The 27833-nt window shown below is 42.5% G+C and overlaps 1 protein-coding gene across 4 annotated transcripts; it reads right to left on the bottom strand.

The window, feature by feature from the left end:
* Positions 1 to 545: 545 nt before the first annotated feature.
* phf2 (PHD finger protein 2) lies at positions 546 to 27303 on the bottom strand. 4 transcript variants are annotated; one of them, XM_076267307.1, is made up of 23 exons: positions 26761 to 27303; positions 22012 to 22097; positions 21511 to 21625; positions 20580 to 20740; positions 20119 to 20260; positions 19751 to 19937; positions 19333 to 19495; positions 18256 to 18343; positions 17245 to 17351; positions 13740 to 13831; positions 13509 to 13598; positions 12793 to 13128; positions 12420 to 12536; positions 11147 to 11262; positions 10834 to 11012; positions 10486 to 10553; positions 9435 to 9601; positions 6882 to 7186; positions 5575 to 5670; positions 5063 to 5172; positions 4245 to 4599; positions 3529 to 3570; positions 546 to 3376 (listed from the first exon to the last, which is right to left on the bottom strand). In XM_076267307.1, exons 1-23 carry the CDS (start codon positions 26856 to 26858, stop codon positions 3288 to 3290), a joined length of 3309 nt encoding a protein of 1102 aa, XP_076123422.1. In that variant the 5' UTR covers positions 26859 to 27303; the 3' UTR covers positions 546 to 3287. The 4 variants fall into 4 exon arrangements, with proteins under 4 accessions (XP_076123422.1, XP_076123423.1, XP_076123425.1 ...); XM_076267308.1 differs by having other exon boundaries at positions 6882 to 7165; positions 26761 to 27302; XM_076267310.1 differs by lacking the exon at positions 12420 to 12536.
* Between the last annotated feature and the right edge of the window lie 530 nt (positions 27304 to 27833).

Below are 27833 nucleotides of genomic sequence, written 5' to 3'. Positions count from 1 at the left end.
GCTTGGATGTTGTTGGAGGTAACTTTCGTCTTTTCGCGCGTGCTAACCACAGAGCCAGAACTGCGGGGGTCCTGTATATTTGACTTAACTTTTGAGTACATTTGAATTATACAATTGGGTGAGTGGGATCTACTATTTTAATAGGGCATTAATGATGTTGACCTTGGCTTGGTTTTAATTAACGTTTTGGCTGAACTCACCGGGTTGAATCATTAGGCACAGCTTTCGACTTTTTCAACCGACACTAGAAAAGTGCAACGCCGTTGTACTCTCAGACGCCGTTTCGAATGGGTTAGCGGGATTGTCAAGAAGCGAGGTTTACGGAGGCCTAAAATGTTTACGTTGAAGCTCACAAGTCTGTTCTAATTTAACTGCGTCAAGAGAAACATACTTACATTCTACGACGGTTGTAAGAGCGACATAGAAGTTCTTGGATGCGTAGACCGTCCAAAACCCATAGGCTATTCCTTGAGCATGGAGACTATGAGGGACCAGCCTACCCAATGGGGTCAAAGACGACACGAATTGTAGCAAAACAGGAGCACTACCTGTATCATTCACTGCCCTGGCACAGTGGATGCATTTAATATGTTGAACATATAAAAATAAACCACGACAAAGCAACACACATTTTGTACAAATAAAAACCTGAAATAGTTCCATTGACAAAGTTGATCGGAGTGTGTTTCAATTCATAGAGGTGAATACAAGATTTACATAGGTAACTAAAACACTGCAATTGATTAGCACAGTAAACCTTGTTAAAAATTTACATAATCTATTATATATATATTTATATATAATATAAAAATCCATGGCATGATACCGTTATTTAAAATAGCTGCATGATGGTGGTGGTGGTAATAATAATAATAGAAATAATAATGATAATGTAACATTTTAACTTTGATGACCTTATGCAGCTGACAAAATGTTGATGATTCAGAAAGATGACTTAAAAAAAGATTTCTATTGCCTGAAAACATAAAGCCAAGAGGCTTGTCAATGACACAAGTTTGCAAAGGGGAGATGGTTCACAGGCTGATAAAATATTTTAAACAAACAAACAAAAAAGTCTTCAGAATTTTACAAGTATAAAAGGCTACAAACATTAATAAATTACATCACTGACACATAAACACTTCACAAGGTGCTAGTAAAATAACTTTGAATCCCATCAGGGGCACTAAAATCCAAACAAGAGGCTGGTTGTTGAAACTTGATTTTCTGATGTTTTTGATTTTTTTTTCTTTTTTTTCCCTCAGAGATTTCCTCTCTTGTATCTGAATCACAATACATGGAGCTTTGTGTATGTAAGGCCATATGATAGTAGATGTAATGTGGTTTCCTTTGATCACCAGGCAACACCTTTGTCTAGTAACACACACCAAAACAAAATTTAAACAAAAACAAAATAAAAACTGAGTAATGGGATTAACAAAATGAAGCCAACTATTTGGGTATCTAACATAATTAAAAAGTAAGGACTATTCATGTATCTTTTTATATACCTTTTGTTTATAATTAGCAAAAACTAGTAAAAATGTATAATGAAGTATTAAGGAAAAAGGATACAAAAAGTAGTCATTTAAAAAGCTATGTACAAGCTACATTCTACATACTGTACTGTGAAGCCATACAAATGCATATTTCAGTCTAAGGAAACAGGTGCTGCCTGCGAAACAACTAAGGAGAGATTGAGAAAGTATCCCCATGTAAGCCAAACACAGACGGATAAGGCTTATCATCAGAGTTGAAGGTCCCATTTAATTAGTGTCTCAGGGTTTGGAAATCATTCATCCTTCCAGACGGACTGAATTTGTGCAAATACAGTTGTGAATTCAGGTGGAGAAAAGCAGAGTGCTGGAGAGGGTCTCCCTGATCTACGGCCCTAAATATGTAGCACAGTTTATGGTTGTGTTTAACACTACAGTTTATGGTTGCGTTTGCACAATATGGTATTAATGTTCAAATGTTTATCAAATGGATTGCATGCCTTTGCATCTAGCTACTTAAGCAACAAATGAAGAAATATTGAACAAAAAAGAAAAAAAAACAGTTCCTCTAATGCTGATATATGAATCAAAGCACAACTTATAATTCAGTAATTTACTGAAAACATTATTTTTTTCCTATCATGCAATGATATGTTCACTACTGAATGAATGCGGTGCCATTTCATTAGAATGACAATATGGTTCAATAAAAAAAAAAAATACAAAAAAAAACTTGTGTGGATTTAAATATGTGTTTAAATAGTTGGAAGTTGCAAATGGAAGCTAGCAGGTTATTTTCCTTTTCTGCCTATTTCTGCATTGTATGAAGCAAAAAAGACATTTACCATGACTAACAAACATGACTTCATTTTTGTGCTTCCAAGATGTTCTGTAAGTGCCTCTTGGCTTTTCCGTAGAATACCTATGACATGTACAATTATATTAGGTCAATAAATAGTATCAGTGATAGTGCTTAGCAAAAAAGTTAACAAAAAATCACAACTGACAAAAAGCTAGAGACCCATCATGAAGAGAGCAGATCTTACACTATAATTTCCTTCCTTGGTGGCAAGGGTAGAAGTAAGTCTTGTACTGAACCGCTGTAAAGAACCGCAGAGGAGCCATTCCTCTCCAAATTCCACCGGTTTCAAAATCACTCAAGTGATGATAAGCCTGATCCAATACAACAGGAATGAATTCCCAGTGACAATAACCTTCCCCATACTCACACACATATACACATATACACACACACACACACACACAAACACACTCAACACACAGAGACTCCCCTCCCGGCCCCCACCAAAAACCAATGCATACATGCAACCGGATCACATGCAAGGGATACTTTCTACATCTTGGAATGACTGCTATGCAAATTTTCCTTATGTCTCGAGCAACCCCTGATAAAATGACAGCTGTAGTAAAATGAGACAAAAATCCTCTTAAAAAATATTAATAGCAGGTATTTTGTACACTTTTCCATATCTGAAAGTTATAAAGTATATGTTGAGGCAAAAGCCTGTTTATTTTTTTTTTTATTTTTTTTTTTTTTTTGTTTGAGCTATGTTGTTCTTAGAAATCAAAAAGGTTGTAGTTGGCTTCTCTCCGCCTTGGGTCAGGTTGTCCACTCCTCTCTTTGACAGGCAGGGTGGGGGGATCAGGGTGAACGTTAGGAGAAGGACTATAGGTTAGGGAGGGGTAGGGTGGGCTGGGATAGGCCAATCCATGGGTCCATTACATCAGGAGAATCGAGAAGTATCCCAGTCCTTTCACTGCTGTCCCTGGCTACAGAAGGAGTTTCCCATTCCGATGGATCTTTAGGATCTTTCCCAGTCTCTGTTTGGCTGTTGCCATTCCTTTCTTTAGCCGCTTGGCTAAATTGGGAGATGAACACACACAAAAAAAAAACATTTGTAAGAATATTTTGATATAAAAACAAAGAACATTATATGTTATTTATATTTTAGATACAGTACATCTGTGAAGAATGTGGACTGAAGTGTGGGATTAGTACTGTAAGTTTCACCTGAACTAGAACCATCATCTGTCAGACCCTCTCTCTCCTTACCTTCAACAAACATGTACAATCAATTACCTTCAGAAGACCGTAGATGAAGGATATGAAAATGTCATTTTGAAGAATGACACAATAGTATTTTTCACTTGTGTGTTCACTTAACACATTTCCCTTTACACTACACAACATTCACTCTTCATAGTTTACACTGCATCCAGGTAATCTCTACAAAAAGGCTTGTTCAGTCTTATGTAGACGAAGTCTTCAAGCCATAACATCACAACATTGATTTTCATCAACAGAATGTCCCCTAATATCTTTACCACCTGCAATTACACGTGCACAGGTGAATGTGAAACCTAATAGCCGCAAACCCACTATTTGACTTGTACTTGACTCAGTTAATCCTGCATTCCACCTTGACACCACCTCAAGCACCACTAAGAACAGGTGGGCAGGAGGGTAAAGGTGAGGCCAGAAACCGGGGGACAAGAGTCCTGAGGAAGCCCCACGGAGGCACCATTAAGCACCAGAAGTGATAATGGTAAAGCGATTAGCCTCCATAGATCTTAATTTGCCCAGCTTTGGCCCAATAATGGAAAAGCGGCTATTCAGTACCAGAAGAGAGAGCTGACCTATTGTACAATGAATGGTTAAATTATAATGGGTCCTGTCTCGTCTGTCTACTAACATTTAACTGGCACTCGGTCGCCATCACCACCCACCTTTGGCGTCGGCTGCGCCCGCTCCTGCTCCTGCTCCTGCTCCTGCTCCTGCTCCGGCTCGCTCCCCTTTGGCCCCGCTGGGCGCCGAGCTGTTGTTGTTCTGTGAGGACGTGGAGGGTCTCCTCTGGCTGAGGAAGACGCCTGGTGCCATCGGCTGTGAGCCACCGGCCGTCTTGCCCGCCCCGGCACCCGTGCTGTACTCGTGGTCAGAAAGGAGGCCCTCCTGCGAGTCCAGCGGGGGCTCCGGCGAGCTGCTGTCCTGAGAGTGTCTCTGGGGCTCCTCCACCACCAGGGGCGCTGGCGCTGCCTTCTTTTTGGTGCTCTTCTTCTTCTTCTTGATCTTTTGCTGCTCCTCCTGAGGCGCAGGTTGGGGAAGAGAGGAGAGGACACACAAAAAACAGGGTCGGGACTTAGCACTGTGTCATGTTCTAGTTGACTCTTGTCATTGATGAGTGATTGGTATAAATAGACAACATATGTGTCTTAGGTCAGACAGAGCTCAGAGCCAAAAGACGGAGAGAAAGAAAGAAAGAGAGAGAGAACATGAGGAGATGCAGATGCAGAAGTACTGATAGGTGCAGTAGTAATTCCTAGCTAAGGACTCCTCTGCACTGTAGTTTGAATGTTATTATCTTGCTGTAAGTCGCTTAAAAGTGTCTGCTAAATGAATAAATGTAAATGTAGATGCCTACAAAATAGTGCAAATAAGAAAATACACGGACAGGAAAGGTTTACAAGAGAAAAGAGAGAGAACGACAGAAGAGGTGACCGAGAGAGAGAAGGAATGATGATTTAAGGATGACTGTGGCTGCATTAACCTGATGGGAGAGTTTGGCAGCGGCAGCTGCCAGGCCTGTCTCTATGGATGCCACCCGCGCGCCCTCACGAGCAGGCCTCTCCTGGCGTGGAACGGAGGGGCCGACGCGAGCTGAGGAGAGAGAGAGTGAGCAAGACAGAGAGAGAGTTTGAAGACCGTAACAGAGGGAGGGAGAGAAAACAGAAACAGAGATGGTATGTCCCACATTAAAGACACAGCTGTTGTCTTTGCACTGACACAACATGCACTAAAGCTGCATGTAATCTATGTGACGTGCATTTCAAAACTACAGTACTGTCGATGTTTACACTGCCATGTCACCTGCAGCCCCCTACGGGCTGAACGTGCGCAACAGTTCAAACCTCGGTGCGGATGACTGACAGGACGTTTACAGCTAGGCGCTATGATGTTATTCCAGAACTCCACCACATCCTATCCCATCAGCAACGTTCTGCCTTTTGGGAATCTGAGGCTTGAAACGTTCCACACCCGATGGAGGAAGACTTGCTGTACCTGTAGGGCTGTATGGAGTGTCGTCTGAGTTTTTCCTCTTCTTCGATCGTGACTTGAAGATGGGGTTGTCCTCCTCAGATTCCAAAGAAGGATATACTGAAATGAGTGGAATAAAGCATTTATAACAGCATGTACACAGTGAATGTTATCGTTTAGCAGCGCAAAGAGCTGAAGATCATTTTGGGACTTACAACAGGAAAAAAAAGAGACCTCTACTGTAAATTATCCAAATAATAATTCTGAAGAAGCCAAGATTAGTGCTTTTTGGCATAACTATTTTTCAAACTGCTCTGAGGTATCAAGCAAAGCAGAAATTTTCTAGTTCTATTGTGTTACTGTTTACTTTGGCTTGAGAGATAGAATGATATGAGCAGACGTGTGTGTGTGGTACAGCTGCTGGACATCTGGTTCAGTCCTCTCTCTCACACACACATGCACACACTGCGCTTGCATGCCCGTAGATTTTTCGAGACACGCATGTATTTTCCGATGCTTAAATGATCAGTAACGGTAAAAAAAAAATCCTTGTTTACAAATCACAGGTGGAAGGAATCCAATCGAGTGTGCACGCCTGCTGTTTTTTCTTTTTTGATAAACCAGGCACATGTGGTCTCTGGATGGGAATGTGCGTGCCACTTATGACTAATTAGCATATCAGATCAAAACGCATTTAAAACAACAGTTTAAGGCTCAGCTTAATGACTTATTAACAGGCTTCTAATAGCCTTGCTGTTTTTGGAAGAGGTTCACAAAGCGCACGCTGTTGGAAGCGGGGACCGACTGGAACGAGTCGAAGGCAGGCGAGCTGAGAGTTCTCCTGCCCAGAAGTAAACACAAGCACTGTCACTCACGCTTTAATTACGACTTCCTGCTCGGAATCAGAAAGCTGCTAATCAAACTGTTGATACAGCGTGAAGGTAATGCCGGGGTTGACCTGTTCTTTTAGCAGCACCTGGGGATCGTGCGTCACAAGATGCCTCATGCACATACCAGCTGGGCCCATTACACTTCCTGTTCCTGTGACTGGACTTGGGGTCGACTGTGGACAGTGCTAACCGTTAACAGCAATAACAGATAGCTGGGTCCCATTTGCAATAATTAAAGGATCACACAAACTGTGCTTCTCGTTCAACTTTCCATGAGATGTTCAAAAAAAAAATCTTTGAAGAAAATCTACCAATACCTGTGTAACACATTATATTCCTTACCGGACATACCGGTGATCAGTACATTTGCCATTATCTGCCATCTAATTTTCATCTCCTCATCACAATGCCCCCAATAAACCAAAACCCAGTGTCCCTTACCGTAATCGGAGTCCCTGAAGCATGCTTCCAGGTGGTCATGGTCATCATCGAACATGTCGGGGCTCTCCACACCGCTGGTCTTACGACTCTTCTTGGGTGGCCGCTTACTTTGCTTCTTGCTGTTGGTGTTGCCACCTCCACCACTACTGGCACTTGTCTTCTTTGATGCCTGTCCGCCGTGCGAGTTGCTCTTTGACTGGCTGTTGCTCCAGGACGGCGTCAGACAGGAGACTGAGGACGGCAGGTTAGCCATGGACAACATGCCCTGAATGGCTTCCTGTGTGCTGGGGGATGCAGGTGGCTGACTGTAAGTCCATCAATAAGAAATACACAACACACATAACATTACTCCCAAAGTGTCAGTGACGAATGGGGAAGATATCGAGTTTTGTTGACTTCTAGTGATCTTTTCTTTTTCTGTATTTCTTTTGAGGGAGAAGCACTAGCAGAGCAAGCAGAGAGCGACTGGGATTTAAAGCGCGCAGGTTGGAAGCCGCATGTCTTGGGGCAAGGAGGGCGCACAAAAGCTGGGGTAGCACCAGCTAGCAGTGGAGAGTGGAAGACTGACACTCAAACTCAAGCCACAGAGCAAGACCCAGATAGCAGCGGATCTGAACAGCATCGGCCACTATTTGGATTCAGCTGAATGCTCAACAGATGACATTATCAGTCCATAAACAGACAACTAGTGACACCCGGCGCTAATAGCTAAAATCTGACCCGTATTAAAGCGTAAACATTGACTCCAGTCAAACCATGCATACCATCAGGATGACATTAATGATGTCATAAGCAGCCATGACGGCCGGTCGGGGTGACCTCACACTATGAAGTGGCTTTTGATGGTAATATTTATGACAGCTGTGCAGGCATAAAGGATTACAAGGAGTGCAATCAGGACTTACAATTGCCCACACCGTACAAAGTGAAACGGACGGCTAAGAAACAGCCCCTGATGAAATGTTATAAACTGTTATCGAAATATGTGAAAGTTGTAAAAAGCATGCCACGGGCTGTCATGGTGTCTTTTGACATCTACTGTATCTCTGTCTGCACAGAACTGGAAGAGCTCTAATGTGCTTCCAGTCTTACAGCAGGAGCATGGTATGACTATTTGTAGCTAACAAATACCTTAACTGTCAACATTGTTTTTGTGCAACAAAAAACAGCTCTATTGAAATCAAACACTTCTATATCCACCACAGTATTACCTTCCCTCAAAGTACAACTGTACAAACGGGAACAAACTTACCTGCCAAATATTATCCAATAACATTACCATAACCATAATATAATCAGCTATTCTGCACTGGTTTTCAGACTAAAGTAATATCCAAACATCTTTTGTGCTACACAGGCTGACACAGGAGTGACTGTATTGTTTCCCATAAGAGCTCAGTTCTGTACTTATTCGTGGGAGCCTTGGATACTATGACATAACTGGCAAGTATATTATGATGACTGCAATGCCATTTACGTTCGGCCCCATGAAGAGTAATTGGGGCTCACTCAACTTATTAGGCCATGATATTATGAACATGACCTGGAGAAGGGTAGCGTTCAACATGTGCCTCCAGAGAGAAAACCACGGATTTAGCTTGTCCAGATTACCACCTATTAAGTCATTAACCAGTGCACTGGAACAATGAGAAAAGTGAATGCTTAATGTGGTTATAATTGACCAGAGTCATTTCCTTTCCCCGCAGTCCTAGCGTCATATGTCAGCTTTAAAACGCACGAAAAATAATTTGAGAAATTAACATATTTTAGCAGTGTTTTCCCTGTGCTTGCCTAACGTTGCTAATTTGCAGCTTTCAGCGCAGTGGAAATAGACCATCAAAAACTGACCAAAACAGCAAACAGCACAATGAAGAGGAATGGCTCGAGGCAAACCTGCATTTGACAAATTAATCGTGGAGGGGGATCAAACAAACACTGGCTATATATGTAAACTGCTGACAGGATCTGTGTAAACTATTACCTTTTACAGTGGTTGATTCCCCATGCACAGTCATATAAATAGCTGCATATGGTACTGTTTATGGTGGTGCCCACATGAAAAAAAGAATTAAGCAAGGACAAATGCTATGTTTTGGTTTCAAAGTTAACCAGCCAGGTAAACTCATCAGCACGTAAACTAAAGCCTCTAAACCCAGAGTAATGCCACATTACATATGGGCCACCAGATCCCTATGACTCTTCTGTTATTTCAGATATGCCATTGCAGATATAATTCAGAATTTATTCCTCAATCACAAACTATGAGAAGAAGTTGGCTTTTGTTAAGTCAACACGCTGATAACGACGAGCAGATGAATGCAGCCTGGGTAGATTACTGGTGCGGTAGTTTTTATGTCGATACGTGGCGCAATGCCAAAGCAGAATTCCCTGACAATATTTCCAATGATTCTCTTACAGCCCGAGGGATTGATGACCATGCAAGTAATGTGAGGCTCTAAAGATGTGGATCTCTCTATGTCTTCGTATTCTGTGATTGGACGATGGCGATGTGTAATATAGACAAACAGTGAGGCGGAGGCACGGCCGTTTTACCTGTTTGCGCTGTAGTCGATGCCGCCCACTTGCTTGCTGGCCTGCAGCAGGTCCAGGATGCCAGCCGCACTGCCGCCCTTCTTCTTGACCTTTGAGTTACGCCCTTTGACCTCGGGCTTGGCTTCAGTGTCTATGTGAAGCGACTCTTCGTCTGAAGAGTCGCCGTTCTGGATTGACAGAAAGGAAGGGTGGGGAGACAAAAAATGAAACAGAATCGATGCCAACATGTGAAGAAAAACAGAACAACTTAGGGTTGGGAATGCCTCTAAAACCTCAAGATACCTATTCATTTCATCAAAACAACACGGTCAGATACACTGTGCAGATATTGTTTCACATTTGCAAGTGATAAACTTGCCTTTGTTTCAACTGTTTTTGAATAGAGCACGACAGAGCTTCAGCTGGCCTAATTTTGGAAAAATGTCGACACTAATGCAGTAGTATAATGACCTAAAATGTGGTTAAGACGGGCTGCAGTGAGATGGTAAAACCAGACCAAAGCTAAGGTCATTTTTTGGCCTTAGGCGACCCTCCATTCAAACAAACAATCAGAGGGCATCTGGTGTGGTCGCTTTTCTCACTCTCACTTGATTCACACCACAGCTATTCCCTTCATCAGGCTTGTGGTGGTGTCCGGCTCAACACTGGCAGCCCTCTCGGCCTTTGATCCATGCTGTGTGTTGTTCTAAGCGCGAACATTATGGGAGAATTACGACGGGCCCAGCCCATCAGCTGCACTAGCTAGGAGCACAAACAGATCGCCTGAGAATTCGATCCCTGCTGGTGTTTGCGACTGGGGGTTTTAAACGCACCCATGAGGAACTCATTAACAATGCCCGTGGACCAGCCAATTGTGTTGCCGAGCTTGATTCTCGGAATTAATCATTTGTCACACCTTTTCATGCGCACCAGGGTAAATACTGGCCCGTGATTTAAGTGATTGGGAGTTATGGACGTTAGCTCTGTTACAGCGTTTAAATTCAGAGGGTTCTGTTTTGAGTCGAAGGGTTCTGAGGAAGATTAGAGTAAATTAGCAGAGCATCAAACTTACCTTCAGAACCGAGGGCTGCAGCTTTGGCTTTTTGGAAGGCTGAATGGGCTCTTTGATGTTTGATAAAACTGGCAAACAAAAATGGCAATGTTGTGAATATTCTCCATGCTCAAGCAATGAGTATTACATCTGAAAGGTTTTATCTGTACTTAATCTAGCAAGTGCAGATGGGGGGTGGCTCTTTGAAGTGCATCAGTCTATCATTCTCGTTAATTCACATTAACTTCATAAATCTTCAACATGTCAACCATAAATGAAAGGAAAATGGTGAGGGATTGGTGGCAGTTACATTTCCTGAAGTGCTGCCTCTTGACTCAGGTGCTTCACTTCTTTTGCAGTGGTACTTACATGACAAATCCCTCTTCACCGCATTTTTTTTCCTCCTGATGGGGAACTCGTCAATCTTGAGCTCGCCTTCGTCTGACACATACTCATACTCGTCTCTCACAGGCTTGTTTTTGTCCTCTTTCAGGTTTTGTAATGATCCGAACACACTGGAGTTTGTCTGTGGTTTAAGTGTCTTTGAACTAGGAAGAAAAGAGCAGAAAATCTTAGGAAATGTGAGCAGTTTCTGCCTCAGTAGTTATGGATTACCAGTTTAGATCATTGTAACTCATCAGATGTAAATACGTTTTAAAAATAAATTATTTAAGCATCTCACCCCAGCAGTTTCTTGTTGGACATTGAAAAGCTGAACTTATTGTCTTTGTGTCCTAGTGTTGACTTTTCAAATTTGTGCTCCTCTTCCATCTTCAATAAGGAGTCTGGCTTGCTGTTCTGTAATATGAAAAAAGAAATTCAAAAACCAGCTAGCAGTACAGTCCACATGAGTAATGGGAAATCAATGAGCCAGACCAATTCCAACTCTCAATATATCGTCAATCGCAATCAGTTTTAATGAGATCAAATCAAGCCTCCTTGCCAGAGAGCTGTACAGAGCAATAAAAAGCAGGCCGAACATAACTCATGTTGCACTCACCATTTAAATGAAAAATAGTCGGACATGACAGTGATGATAAGACAGCTTTAAATTGCAAATTTCACTAGTAATGGACACACTTAAGTACTACAAGGAATTATGCATTTGTACATGTCGGCTTGATGCAAGGTTTTTGTTTTTGGCCACAGTGTTAACTACTTTTTACATGGAGCCACTTTAGTTCCAAATGGAGACATGTAATTGGCTCAGCAACTTATGCATCTAAAATGCCTCAATCCACTTTTCGCACTACACAGATTTCAAGCGGAGCACCTCCGGCCATGTCTACAGTGATCAAGAGTGAGAGAGCAAAGATGTGGCTGTGGACGACCTTGGTGAACGACGAGCCGAGATTCCCCCTCTCCATCTGCAAATGTTTGGGGAGCAGCAAAGGGAGCACTTGGATCAGGATCCTTGGAGTGACTACAAACATTCCAGGGCCGCTTGGCATTGAGTTTTCCGTGAAACTAAAGCCCTCTAATGTCTTCCGTTCACCGAAATTAAGCTTTCCTACGCGGGCCATTCTGTGTTATCCAGCGGTAATGATACAACATGCTTATTTCTTCAGTATAGAAAAAAGAGAGGCATATGTAAATACTTATGCTGCGTGCCATGGATATGACATAGCCTAACGGCATTAGGCAAACCAAGTGGGTAAAAGGGACTGGGACGGCTTTGATAAACTACAGGCAGAAATATTGACTGAGCCACACAGTTATTTCTGCTGATTACTTTGATCTCAGATGTGTTAATCACTTTCCCATGCCACGTTTTTCTTAATTTCGCTTTCTTTTCAAGTGACTATTGAATTGATACTACTTGCAAACAAGTTCAAAAGGGGCAATCTATCTCTAATCTATTTTTACATTAAACTGTCATTATGCCATTGGCCTGGTGGAATTCTCCATCATGCTAGTCAGCTAATAGCAATGTAGATGCTAATGCTAGCTCTTACCTTGTATTTCCACTTGGCCTCTGTTTTGTTCTTGTTGTGTTCTCGCATTTCGAACTTCTCTACATCGTTCTGCTTGTTCGGTTCTCTCTCCACTGGGCTCATTACACTCTTTGCCGCCTTCAAAAAATAAGAGATACCCGCTCACTCATTCTTGAGAGTCTGACCAACAGTAGTAGAAATCCGATTCTTTCACACATGAACACTATGTGGAGATTTCGCAAAGACCAAAAATGAGACTCTATAACATGCGTGAGGGTCTCAACTCAAAATATTGAGTAATAAACTGAAAAAAAACCGACATGTCTTTTCGTCTACCCACCACTCAAAACAACACAGGGGTTGACGGCACCCCACAGGCAGAGGTCCAGCTTACCTTGCCTTTCTTGGGCTGGTCCATCTTACTAAGAATATCCTTGGCATGGGACTCAAGTGCTGCCAGACTGGAAGGTTTTGGAGGGAGACCGCCATCTTTGGCTTTCTTTCCTTTCTTCTTGCCCCCCTCCTTTACCTTGGGCACCTTGGGTGGTTTGGGTGCCTTGGGCATCTTGGGAGGCTTGGGGGGCTTGGTTGCTTTCTTCCTGGCTGGTTTGTCCCGTGGGGGGGTGGCAACGGGGGACGCCGGGTCCTCGGGCTCCGGGGGGGCCGAGGGCGGTTCCTCGGCTGGAAGCTTGGTGCTGCTGGGTTCCGACTTTATGGCTTTAGTTGCATTCTAGAGAGAGAAAGAGGAAGAAAGGAGAAAATTGGACAGAAAGAGAGAGGGAGAAACACATTCTCAATGACAGTTTTAAGTACAACAAAAGTCACCCTGTACCTCCCAAACCATAGATATAAACACTGCCTTTCCTATTCAAACATTTGTAAGAAAGTTTTGCCACTCTGAAATTACTTAAGGAGTTCGTCATCTTAACACATTGATAACAAAAATAGCTGTAGTGTCTACATGGTGCATGTAGCTGTAATAACAGGCTTTCAATCCTGTGCAAATGTTGGTTCTGTTGGTGGGCCTGAGTGGCCAATGGTGAGGTTGACACTGGCCAACTGTGTGCTTATGAGGAAAACCTTGAGTAACTCCTGTGAGGCACTTCTCACCTCACAAATCCGAATCTCTTTGGCAAGGTCTTTAATGAGCTGTGTTGGCTTCATGTTCTCGGGAAGTTCATCCTCGTGTTCCAGGAGGGCCTGCAATCACCAGGGGCAACTGTCAATCAGCTAGCTAATGCAGACGCGCATTGCATACACACACACATACCTACACCCACGCACCACTAATGAAAGATATGTTTTTCCACTTTGGTCCTCCCTCCGCTATGATGAGGTTACCTGTTTTTTAGTCCACGACCTGAAGGCTCCATTGATGATTTTGGCACCGTGTACCAAATAGGGAGCTGGCTGCTTATTTGTCTTGTGTAAACCTGCCAAATGAGGAGCAGAGAAATGACATCAACCTTTTACAGTGTTGAACATTATATTACCCTCCAAGTCCACACAGCACCATTACCCACTGCTAAGAGCAGGTAAAGGTTCACTGTAACAGTATTCCCTGATGACGTTTAGGGTTATTGGGTCAACTAAATGACACCTTGAATGTATCTCTCTAAAAAGTTCATAGATCTGTATAAAAAAAGTACACCTTTATTTTTCTATATCTAATAAAGAGCACAAACCTTTCAAATGTAAAGACCTATTTAGAATATTCCATTTACACAGGGGCGCAGGACATATTTTGAATGTGAGAAAGAACCCAGACAGTGAAATCAGGCTTCCAGATATTGGACTGCCACTTCTGACCCATTGTCGACCATCATAATATTTTAAACTTTATGTTAAGATAAAACTGGAGGATGGGCGGAACGCCAGATCTGCCCTCAGACCGGCTTCTCGCTATATGGGAGGTCTCAGATTTTACACTTATGCAATGTTACTTTTATTATTTTAGAGTTTTTTCACTGCTGCTTGGGCCAATGGTTGAATACTCTAAAAGCTGCATGGGATGTTGATATTTTATGAAGCCATGAATGAACAAGAGTTTATACAGGTCATCATATGCTTATGATCCAAACAGACATGATCAAATAGTTAGGCCTACTTTAACTGTCTGGTATAAAGTTGTCAATCAAATTACCAACTCAACATGCATGCTCCAACATGCACTCTATGTTTGTTATTGATGTAATGTTAGAAAATGAGAGGAAACACTTGTAATGGCTTTACAAGTTACCAGAACACATGGTAAAGACCACATTTCAATTAACAGACAATTACAATGATTTACAACTTACTTTGCCCTTATAACACAACTATTAGTTTTAACAACATTTCAAAAAGATCTAAATAATAAATTAATTACTACATACACACACACACACCTATATTATATATACACACATGTAAAATGTCTGTCAAATATTAAAAAAAACATAGTATGGCTACATCACTTCAGGCAAATGCAAAACTATCTTGTTCATTTAGGCCAAATCATTTCCCCATTAAAAATAGGCTATAGCCATGCTTATATACATGCAACATGCTATCTGACATATGGGGGGATTTGATAACTATTGCATTGCACATTGGCTGGGAATGTATACAATATATGTCAACTTTTTACATTGTTTGCCCTCTGAAATGTATTTTATTTTGTTTTGCTGAATTAATTTTGCTTTCCTAACGTTTTAGCTATGACAGGCACAAGTAAGATAGCTACATTTCCAGCTTGTTCTGGACTCTCCCTGAACGCTATTAGATAGGATACACTGTATCAGATACAGTGACCCTACCTTTACTGTCTATTAGGGATTTATGCACCAAGGTAACTCAAGTAAATTAATTGTGTCTTGTAAATTATAATTAAATGTTTTAGAACTTAAATTTGGTGTAAGAGTTACTCATCTTGTATTAGTGAAACTGAAAGCGAGTTCATAAGCAGTAGGCTAGTTGAGTTGGTTATTAAACAGAATAGCTAACTTCGGGATGAGCAGGAGACGGTTTACAGAAGTAGCCTGGTTCAGTTTATTATGGTTGTTAGACAAACTGATCACATATTTCCAACTGTTACTAGCAGAGTGAAAGTGAGATTGTGCAATCTAGATGGCTGTGGTAGTGCTGTTAATGAGAAGTTTTATTTAGCCTAGGCTATTATTTAGTGTGTAAGGCGTATCAAGTGAGGGGGACGATTGCAGTCTCTTCAAAACTGCGTGTCATATCCCCCGTATCCCCCGTGCCGCCGGCACGCCTGCATTTACATTTCTCTGGGGTAAAACAAGGTTTGACAGAGCTGAAAACTCCAACTGGCTGACAAACTAGTTTTCTATGATGACCCCGTCATCAAAGGGAATCTTTCAAGGTTTGTCTGTGTTGGATAAGATGAAACCTCCCATTTTGAAAGAAAAGAGAGCTCTCTTTTCATTCTGGTACTGGCCTGTTAATCTCTACAAACTCATCCATAGCATTACGTCAGCGGAACGGTTTGGCGTACCATGACCACATTTGTAAAATCAGAAAATCATGACAACTGGAACCTCATCATATACTGATGAATAAGTAAAGACAGTCATTGTGTCATCTAATTAGGCCACTAAATTCATTTCACTTGTTTGAAAAATGGCAAAATAAGAAACAATCATTTTGTGTAAAAGCGTGCCCAAACGTTGATTGCATTGGACCGGACACACACACACTACAGGAAATGCAGTCCACGCAACAGTTAAATTAATAACATGAAGGCAGTCTGAAAGACATAGAGAGGAAGAAAAAGGAATACAGAAAGAATGAATGAAAGAAAGGTAAGTGGGTACCTGGCTCAGAGCCAGTTAGGCTTTTGGGCAATGTGCCAGAATGTCTACCTGTACTGAGGCGTGCGTGCTCACACACACACACGCTCTCTCACACGCTCTCTCACACACACACACACACACACACACACACACACACACACACACACACACACACACACACACACACACACACACACACACACACACACACACACACACACACACACACACACACACACACACACACACACACACACACACACACACACACACCACCAACAATAACAACACCAGCCCTGTTGAGTGGTATCGCCTTTTGAGATCTTAGATAGCAACAGACTGAGAGAGAGAAAGAATGAAAGAAAGAGAATAAGAGAGAGGGGTAAGGCCTCAACTGTTGCTGTGTGTGTGTGCGCGCAATTGCAATCTGGCAAAATGAGGCAACAAGAAGAGTGGAAATATAAACAGATCGTCTGAGACCAGATGAAGCGAGTTTAAACACGGGGTCTGTAATGGAGCAAGTGATTTTGCATGGGCCCGGCCTTTTGAAGCTAATCATCTGTGAACTTGCCGATGCCCCCATCTAATGACTGAAATAATATCGAAGCATCCAGCTGCTCATCTGCGTGGCAGACCTTTGCCAGGAGCATGCAAGAGTGAGAAAGCGAGAGAGACAGAAGAAGAGAGAGAGAGTGTGACAAAAGATAATAGATAGATAGATAGATAGATAGATAGATAGAGAGGTATTTAAACTGAAACCCAAAAACTTTTTTTTCCCTTTCTAGATCTCTGTGGGCAAGTATGTGATGCGCATGACAGATGAAAACATTCAGGATCACAAAAGCAGGATCACTTTAGAAAAACTCTTCACTGATTTGCCCGTAGGATAATATGCTTGTCAAAAGGCGACATTTGTTCATACGTGCTGACACCAACCAGGATCAGTAAAGGATAAGTCTTTAGCTCTAGCGAGTGAAAATACATGCTAAGTGCTATTAATGTTGTTCAACATATAATAGTGCGAAATTAGAGTGCATAGCATGGTGTCTGACCTTTGAATCTCTCCAACAAGTGCCGTCCGACGTACCAACAGGCCGTCTCGAAGTTCGAGAAGGGAGTCAGGCTGGCTACCTTCAGCCTCTTTTCCACCTCATACGCCCTGCCAAAGAAACACACGCAGAGTGGGTTTGTGTTTGTATTTGTGTGTGCCAGTGAACCTACTGTACTTATGAATGGATGTGTGTGTTTGTGTCTTTATGAAAGTTTATATGAATGTGCAGTGTGCATTTGTTTTCCAAGACACAAATGAATGAAACTGAACTGTTTGTGAGCAAAGTGATTTCTGCCACTGACGAGCCAAGCGAAGCCACATTTGACAGAACAAGGCCTACAAGTTTTATTCTATTTTTTTTTTATTTGGACCGGACTGAAATGCGATATTTACTTAAAGTGCAACAGCTCTCGCTCCTTAAGCCCAATCCAGACAGGCCAAAGGAAGACTGGAGCAGTGCTGACCTCTGGGCACTTAGCAAGAATGTAAACTGTGTCTACTGCCAAGCGCAAAGGCTGTTCCCCATCATAAATGCAAGCTGCCTTTAAATTATACATGGTGCCAAATACACATGCAAACGAAAAGGCCAGCTCCATACCACTGACAAGGAAATTGCCTTAAACACAAGAAAGTTAAAGCACAAGTAGTTTCGTCTGAATGTTCTAATAACAAAAAAAGCCATTTTAAATTGTGAAAAGACAAGAATGTAAGCAAAAAATCCTAAGCCAAATAGTTTTGTTACATTGATGTGCTATATTACCACAAACACAGAAATTACAGCAGACATAATTTTTCCAAATTGTGTTGAGAATAGTGACTTGAGTAGTACAATTCTTAGAGGCAAGTCTTGGTCTGTCCTGACATGCTGAGTCTGAAACACACACACACACACACAGAGAGAGAGAGACAGAGACAGAGAGAGAGAGAGACACACACACACACACACAGACGCGCACACACACACATACACACACAGTTGGCGTTCATTACTGTGAAAACACATCCCACCCACCTCATCTGCATCTCCACACTCAGGTTGTGGACAAAGTGCCCGGAAAAGGACAGGCAGTCAACAGGAGTCAGTATTGCATTGATCCACCCTAAGGCAAACAAGCAGAGTCAAAAAGTTTAAGGAAGACAAGGGGGAAGAAAGCACAAACACTGTAAACAAGGTTCAGAATCATGAAGATTGAAGAAGCTGTTCAAGTGTTATTTCTTTGCCCTTCCACCAAGCAAGTAATCAAAGCTGTGAACATTTACATTTGCACATTACATTTACTCGGTTAAATATATCTATTATTCATTCCAAACCCATTACAGTGCAGCACAATGAAACAGCGTCAGCACACAATGTCGTCAGCACTCATTGGGGCCTTGCAAAACCAGTGAGCCAGTGGGACAGGGATCGCAGTTCTGGACCCACACTGAGTAACACTTAACCTGGGTAGGCACTGTGATTTTTCTCATACAACTCATACTATGCGGTTCAGTCAGTCACAGCTGGGATAGGTTTAAACTCTGTGCTAACACTCAACGTTCCACATACCCTGTGCTCACACTCCATGTTCCACGTGTTCTAGCAGTCAGGAGCATGGGTGTCCTAGCCTACTCAACCTGCACAAAAGGCAACCAATTGGATGGGAATCCAATGGGGCTCAATTTGGTCTGGGCCAACTGAATCAGAGCCAAAATCACCCAGTGTCTTTACAGCTTTAGAGGTTTAAGGTGACACCAACACTACCTCATTAGTTCAATACCCAGGAAAGACCCCTGACCCTCACTACACTCTTTTTACTACCCCCTTAAGGAAGTGTTATACTCCTTCATGCACATTTATGTGTGTCGAAGACATGCGTCATTGACTCACGGTCACATATGTTGGAAGGCACACGACACATGCCGCATGCCACATTGATGACGTAATTCTCGTCATGCACTGTGTGCGCGGGACACAGACACAGGACTATATTCGGGTCCTTACTGTTCAAAATGTGTATCTGGAGTGTTATAAGTCACTGTGGATAAAAACATCTGCTAAATGAATAGGTGTCAATGAAATGCAGATGTCTTGAGCTCTCTGGCCCCTCACCTGACGGAATGAAGAGAGTTTGACCCTGCTTGAGCGTGCACTTGTAGCACTTGTCCACCTGGTCGGCGAAGAACATCTCGCTATGATTGGAGGAGGACCGCCAGCGCTCGTACAGGGAGAGGTTAGCCGAGGTGGGCTTGATCAGGAAGAAGATCTTCTCTCCCTGAGGATTGTGAGGAGGGGAAACAGGAAAGAGAGTGTGTTTACAAATCAAGCTGTCGGCCTTCAACTCAGACGTCCTCTTCCACATCAAAGCTAGTCAAAGCACGCGAAACAAGTGGCAGGCATTAACAATCGTCCCCAGAGCTCATGGAGTCAGTCGAGAACACTGGAACAGCATTCCATTTCAGCTCTGAAATGGAGAACAAAATGACTGCTCCATTGGAGAGTCATTTTTTAATTCTGAAGCATGGGTCACCTTTAGCACGTGATACCACACGGAGGCCCCGCCATTCTCGATGTGGAAGTCCGTGTAGCTGTCCTTCACACAGATTAGGCAGTATTTGGTGACTTTGGGCTTTCCAAGCAGAGCGTCATCTGGCCAGTAATTCTCTACCCACGATAGTTTTCGGACAATCGCTGGACTCTCCACAATGCTATCCATCCTTTGAGAAAAAAAAAACGTGGCCATCGCCATATTCCAATCTATAATTAATTTTTTTATACAAAAACTACTGAACCACAAAACTATTTTACAATATCAAACCAAATACTCCAGGTATTCAATAATATCAAATAATCTAGAGGGACTTTGTGATGTGTTATTTTAGTCTTTAGAACTCTTACCTTGTGTCTGAAAATTCCAGGTTGATAACATTTAGTACTTTCTTCCTGTTTGTGCTATAGTAGTAATCAACAAACTCCTTCAGCTTCATTTTGCTGTCTGTCTGTTTGGTGACATCCACTACATCCACGGGAACATCTGGTCCTACACAAAAAGCAAAATGAGAGATCACTCGCATTGTCTAGGTCATATATACATTCATTCACTAGGACATCATATTTATCATGGCATCAACTGGAGTGTTGGTGACTACTACAATAAATTGATGAAATTCTATGAAGGACACTGGCTGCTCAGTAAAAAAGGGTTGGTAAATGATAAACTGGCGCCCCCTACACACTGAAATATAGTACTACATTAAGCAGAGTATCGGTGCATGGGAGAGTGCATGAAGTGTGCGAGTGTGTAAGAGAGAGAGCAAAAGAAGAAATAGAAATTCAGAGAGGAGAAGCAGTCTCCTTACCGACATAGTTTTCCACATCACTGACGTAGAATGTGGGAGCAGGCATGGATATCCCCAGGCCGTCTTTCTTTAGTACCAGGATGGGCTCGTTGAAGCCATTCTCCTCCAGGTAGTCCATGGTCAACTGATTGCCTGCGAGTTTGACCACCACGTCCTCAGAGCTATGACACAAAAAGAAGATTTTTGCTCATGTGTATGAAAACACTAAGGATACTAAGGTAGCCTACTACAGACTCATAAATTGATTATGCATTTACTCTGTTAGAATACCTGGCCTATAACCTTTTTTTTTTTGAGCGTCCCTTGTGGTTTTGGAGACATGTCCTTATCATTGGTTTATTAATGTTTTAGTTGTGAGGATCCTGTGTAACTAAAGCTGAGACACTGAGAGAGCTCTTACTTTTCTTCTATTTCTTTGGTCTTATATGAACTCAATATTCACCAAAACAGCTATAGGCTAACAAGTATAACCCACTTCCAGGGATTTATGCTAAACTAAGCTACCAGTGTCAGACTGGGTTATTGCCACAGAGAAGAGAAGGGTATGTAGCCTATATCTAACCCTGGGCTAGATGGCAAATATTTCCCTCTCAAAAATCCAAAAAAGGTTGGTGTGTTCCTTAGAAGTGGGAAAGTTAAAGTGTGCAGCTAGAAACCTAGATGAAGCCAGAACGGCTGTGCCACACTTGTCTTGGATAGCCACAGCTCTTCTGGTTTCTAGGGGAGGTTTTATGAAGTGGGGGGTGGATACAGGCTCTGCTAAACATTATGTTAGAGCTCCCTCTTGTGTCATCTAAGGAGACTGCAAGGTCGGAAATGTGTAATTAGAAAGAGGAAGAGGAACCTACTTCGAATGGGAAATGCTCTGAATGTTTAGTAGGTTTCAATATGGTTTTAGTATATCAGTCTCTGGTAGGCTATGGTGCTGTACCTGGGGAAGGTGCGACTCCGTAGTTCCTTAATAAACACCTGACTGCCGTTCTGAACAGGTCGGACGTCAGTGCTTTGCCCCGTGTCATGCTTGTTCCAGTTCTTTTTCTTTTTCACTGCAGGCAATAAACAGACACAAACACGCTTGGCCAAAATTGCATTTTTTGCCAAACAAAATGCATGTTCCCCTATCCTAAAAAGATAACACTTAACAAAGACATATTCAGTCTCCAATCATACAGTCAATTTACAAAATTCTCTCAAAAAACATTAGTGCATTTTAATATAATCCCATCCAGTGTACCAGCCTGGAAATTAGTTGGTGTTTCCAAGATTGAGGGAACCTTGCTTCATAGGCTTTAGCTAATTCAATCAAGTGCAACTTGCCACTGAAATTACTTTTCCTGGGAAGTGAACACCTGCTAGCCTACTTGAGCTTGAAACAACATGCAGCAAGTCAACAACACCTAGGCAATATGATTGAGGTCATGTTCAGACTTACACGTAGACTTGCCGTGGGTCTTCTCACAGTTTGGACAGTGGTAGATATCGATATCAGGAGCTTCATCCTCATCCACCCCAACACAGCTGTAAATAAAAAGAAAACTTGAACTAACATGCATAGCAAATGGAAAGAATTTGGCCATCTGGCCTATTACATTTTTAATTGTTCAACTGTTTTTACAATTATACAAGTGTTTAATAGCCTAGGACTGTGGTCGATGTAAGGTGTAATAACACCTTTCCTATCGTGAAGATTAATGTCAGTAACAGTGGTAATTATGATAATGACCGCTATTAATCCGCACTTATTTGAGGCAAGGAAGACCTTTGAACTGCCGACTAAGAGCGAGCAGATTGACACATCTGGGTCATAATGCTCTCTTAGGTGTGTTAGGCTAAACAGAAATCCAACCAGTAAAACCGAATGCCGTTAAGAACTGGATGGACGCGAACGACAGGGAATTACTGCAAAAATAAAAAAAAATATTGCTTAAGAAAATACAGGTTTGAAGCGAATGACCCTAATGGCAGCCAAAGCATTCTTTGAAGGCACGACTGGAGTCAGGTAGATTCCTTCCACACGGGGGCGCTAGTTCTCCACAACAAAGCGGATATTGAATTGGGAGTTTCCAGAGTGGTATTCTCTCCAGGGGTGGTGTTACTACCATACGCCACACTACTGGACCTTCCCTAGTGGCGACAAATGAGGCTGTGGGTGGTGTGTGTGTATGTTATTGAATCCTGAACAATTTAAGCATGCTTGTTTTCCCAGGAGTATACCAAAGACTCAACTCGCTACCTTAAAGCTGTGAGGACAGACTCTATTTTTCTCTTACTTTCTCTCCTTCTCCCCTTCTTTTCTCTCTCTACTTCCTTCCCTGCCTTTCTCTACTCTTCCATCCCTCTCTTCCTTATCCTATGTTTCACACACTCCTCTCTGACTTTATGCATCTCTCCCTCTGTCATATTCTCTATTTCTCCCTCTCCTCCCTCGACTTTCTTAATCTCCTCTGCCCCAGCAGGCACTGTGCTGGAGCGGGAGATGTGTGGCGATATAGGGGAGAAAGCTGATACTGCCACCATCACCACAGCAGTCACAATCTGCCATCCAGCATCTCCCTCACCCCTCTCAGTGGTCCCACCACCTCTTTACATGCCCCCCCCCACACACACACACACACACACACACACCACTCAATCAACGTTTTTTGTTTGAGAATGAAAACTACATGACGTTGCAGAGCCATTACATAACAAAAGGCATAAGCCATCTCTCTCGCTAACCCTCCCTCTCGCTCTCCCTCTCCTCTCACGTCTACGCCCATTTCCATCCGCTCACGCTGGTGGTGTTGACTAGGCAAACCCCTCTCCCTGGGATGACCTTCACGGCCGCATGGTCTCCTGCGGGCCTCATCCTGCTCATCCGTGTCCAGACGAGGAGGCTCTCGGGCTGGGCTGCACCACCGTGCCACGCTGCCACACAGCATCACATCTTCCAGGCTGTCGCCTCTCAGTCCCTTAACTGCTGCTGCTCCTGGTTGTTGTCATCCATTATTTGTGCCTACGTAACACCGTTATGTCGGGGCAGCCTTACCTCTATGCTGTGTTTGATAGCCTAAAGTGGTCATTTGTAATTTGGCCACATTATGACACCAATGCATTTAAAAGCACAGATTGAAAATGATTAGAGAAATATGATTAGACAATCAATTGATTCATTAATTTACTGACTGAATCATGATGCTCGAATCATACACTTTTACCTACAATGGTTTGTTTGTCATGTCATGACAACATGAATGAATGATTAGCCGACTGAATAAAATTAAATCAAAAAGGCAAATATTAGCTTGATGTGAAATTGCACATAATGAGGGCCATCATGAGAGAGGGTAAACGTAAGAAGGGCAGAAGTCCCTGGAGTATTCCCCACACAACGGAGGGAATCCTCCTCGGTGAGCCTGGACAGGTCCTGAGGGGAAGAGCCTCTCTCCATGAATTATGCAACTGATTGATAAAACACTGAGACTGGGGACAATTAGGCACAACGAGAGAAGAAAGAGACAGGAGAGAGAGAGAGAGAAAGAGAGTGAGTGAGCTAGCGAGCGTGTTTAAATGACAGGGACTCTCTCAAGTGCAATATTCAGCACTATTGATGATGAATCATTGGAAACATAAACCAAGAAAGAAGCAAGAGAAAGTGGATAAGGAAACTAAATGGGACTTCATTCACAAATCCATCAAAATGGATGCAGGATGTCACATGCCGTCCGACGAATAGGCCAGAGCATTTGCTGACGGTGATGGGAGCAGCCAGGCAGAAAAGACTGTTTTGAAATTGAGCCTGATTTCTCTGACTAAACACACAAGGTGAAATGCTGACTCAGCATACGCGGCACATCAGGGGGGGAAAGAGGGAATGCGTGAGGCCTCCGCTGTGCCAAGAGAACCTGCCGCCTCAAACCGCCAGAGAGATGGGTGATGTCATCACTCACTACCACCTGAGGGGAATGCACCCCAACACAAACAAACTCAGCAATGGGGTGGGGGTGGGGCTCGAGGTTTGGGGCCATGTGACGGAGGATGGGAGAGGCTTGTGTACAGAATGGCAGCTATAACAACAACCAGAGTGAAATCTTATCCCTAATGACATGACAGCAGGGGCTGTGCAGGGTATGTGACTGAGGCTGTCTGATACACATGGGCAAACACACACTGAAATATCTGACAAGAACGCACATTAATGCATTCACATGAACAAACAGATGTCAAGTATAACTCACAGTCCTATACACGTGCATACACTAATTCAGATACAAACCCAGACACACAATACAGCCCAGCACTGCTTCTGCAGAGGAAATATACTCAAAAAGCGAAGTGACAACACAAAGCCTTGAAATGGAGACTATTGCTTAAAAACTGATTCTTGAGGTGCTGGGATGTTGTTGATTCTTAGGATGCTGGAGCAAAACAACTGTTGTTTTCGGATGTTTCACCCTTTCTGGGTGTCTGGGCAGGCTGCTAAATTTAGCGCTCTCCGCAGCAGACGCATACACACGAAGTTACACCTGTGCAAAATGAAGTTAATATCAGAAGCACCTTGAACTAAATAAAATGATTCAGTGATATGATACTGTGTAATGTTTTCAAGCAACTACGCAGCATATAGCCTAGTTATCGAAAAGGTATCTCTGAGGAAGGGACGTCAACTAGGCTATACATGCCCATTTATAATGTTGTAGGCTACAATCATTTGCAAACTCAAAAATAAAACTGAACTGTTATTATGACTAATGTAATTTATAACATTGCAATTTAGTTTGACACTGTAGTTCTTCAAGTCAAACCAGGACGCACGAGGACCACCAAAAGTTCTCGAGGAAACTGCACAGCGCGTGTCCCTACGGGTGACTGTAAACCATTATCACATTATAGCCTCTAACGAACAGCTTTGACTGGATGTCAAACACACGCACCCTAACAAAACCAGACTGAAAACATCCAAAAGCAACACGAGGGCTAAAGTGATCAGACACCCTCCGATAACAGACACAAACGTTTACAATGGCAATAAATCACAGAACACTGACGTTTAAAAACCTTGGCTTTATAGCCCAATATTCTGCTTGCAAGTAAATAATCTAAGTCAAATAAGAACTGCACTAAATGCATTATTCTCTGATTACTGCTAAACTAATTTATAAAGGCATTAACTATTGTGCAAGGAGATTTTTTTTAAATGCCTATAGGCAACACAAACCCATTTTACAGACCATCAAAGGGTTAACGTTAAACGCGCGTAAATATCCCAGTCACTGAGGTGAAACGCTTGTTCTCAGTTTTAATCTATTGGGTTTGTACCGAAAGACTTATTAAGAAATGTGTGTTTGCTTCACACTCATTTTGAGCGACTTGCAAATGGCAATTTAATAGTGTTAAAAGTGAAAAGCACTATGAAACGGTCGAACTGGGCAACTTGCAATATTGCGGCGGGCTAACTAAATTGCTATGACTAGGGAGCTGTCAGTATCGCTTCAGAGAATTCAGCAAATAAAACGCAAATTCAAAGTTCACACTCTTATAAGGTTGGCGCTTTGTTTGATTACCAATGTAGTGGACAACGTTTAGGCTACTATTATTCATACAACCCATTTCCCTCTATGACATGGCTCTAGCCTGCAATGTCTAGCACAAGCGGGCTATTATTCAAACTGGATCTCCTTTCAGCTGCCAATATCTTCGTGGAACATTGCGTTTACAGTGTTTCAATTCGGATGGAACAATGTAACCTCATAAACGCGATACACGTCCCTAGAAAGAAATGAACAAAAAGTCCAGACAAAAGAAGGAAAAATGAATCTGGACGGTTGTGTTCTGCGAGTGGGGCTATGCTCGCAGACACCCACTGATCTCTCCCCGCTACAACGACAACGGCATAGGCTACGGCCGATATGGAACATGAAAAGACAGCGAAAACGCGCATCTGACACGTCTGCGATTCTAAGATGTTAATTTCTAGTGGATAATTACTTTGTTGTTGACAAAATGTTTTGTTGTTCACAAAAAATGTCTCAACCAAGCCAGCTAAATATAACTCCGCCTTCTTCTTCAAGCGGCCTCGCTCTTCTGGCATTACAAATGTAGCCAGTGAATGTGCAACATACACAGTCAAAAAACGAGTAATGACTTACAATCAATATTGTGCAAAATAACAGATAACGACACAACGTATTCATGTATTTACCTGCCGTGGAACCAATCCTTACAAGCATCACATTCGATCATAAACTGGGTTACGTCGTAAGGTAATCTGCAGATGCAATATACTGGTACAGTCGCCATGTTAGATCAATTCACAACAACGCCGGAGAGACGGGGGCAGCAGGAACCCTCCTGCAACAAAATAGCAATATGAAGATCTTCAGAGAGCTCGCTGTTCCGCTGGACATCTATTCACATCCAAGACCATTATAAATCCGTGGTTGCATCCAGATCAGAATGTTGACGAAATGCCGACGTTGTTGAGTTTCCTAAAGTACATTATTCCATGCTTGCCCCCTGGTGACTGCACAGTAACGAGACTTTCATAAACCGTAAGAAAATGTGTCCTTTCATTGTAATATTGTTACGTCAGCTTGTAAGACGAAATTCACCCTCTCAAATCAAAATGAATGAATCTCATTAACACTGCAGCTGTTTCGCAGGGTATCCCGGGACGATGCAGAAACGAAAATTTCACCACTGGGGAACTCCGCGGTCGACGCCGAGGCTTTAGCATGCTTTGATAGTAAAGAATCGAGGCGATCTGAAGCCGCGTTTAATGTTATCTGCGTGACATCATTTGCCATATGGATGCGTGACACTTTAAATACGCCATTTCAAGAGCTATGCAAATTAAGAGCATTTAACCAAATAATAAATAGCCTATAACTTGATAATATATCTTCTTTTTTTTTTTTTTTTTTTTTTTTTAAATTGGCTAATTGGAATTTGCAAAATTTGCACATAGCCCTATGGATAGTCTACGCATAGGCCATCACATTGCTCATTGTAGTACATAGGCCTATTTAATATTGTTTTAATCAATTGTGTGATGTTATTAGCCTACATTATATCAATGTTGTGTGTTTATTCGTGTTTTGCACAAGCTAATGGGCTGGCCAGTCGGTTATAAATGCTCCTTATTGTGAAATTCTATTCAACTGATGGACATGTAGCCTACCGTTAGATTGGTTTATTTATTCTTTCCCAAGTGTTGGCGAGCCGAGCCCAACCCAAATGCGTTCTAGGGTTGAAGGCTTGGGTGGACAAAAGTGC

The sequence above is a fragment of the Alosa pseudoharengus genome, unplaced genomic scaffold (genome assembly GCF_046254945.1).
Source record: "Alosa pseudoharengus isolate Yale_2024_CS ecotype anadromous, Long Island Sound unplaced genomic scaffold, YU_APseudo_1.1 YU_APseudo_1.1_scf_5, whole genome shotgun sequence".
NCBI classification, from domain to species: domain Eukaryota; kingdom Metazoa; phylum Chordata; class Actinopteri; order Clupeiformes; family Clupeidae; genus Alosa; species Alosa pseudoharengus.
The sequence above is the reverse complement of the archived record's forward strand: the minus strand, read 5'-3'. Positions and strand labels throughout refer to the sequence as shown.

Bases quoted from the DNA above. Each gene is read 5' to 3' on its own strand.
- phf2 (XM_076267307.1), bottom strand. From the start codon at position 26,858: ATGGCGACTGTACCAGTATATTGCATCTGCAGATTACCTTACGACGTA. The intron at 9,602-10,485 runs GTAAGTTTGATG...CTGTCAATCCAG, and splicing joins TGCAGCCCTCGGTTCTGAAG to AACGGCGACTCTTCAGACGA. The intron at 5,671-6,881 runs GTAAGGGACACT...CACTCATTTCAG, and splicing joins CTTCAGGGACTCCGATTACG to TATATCCTTCTTTGGAATCT.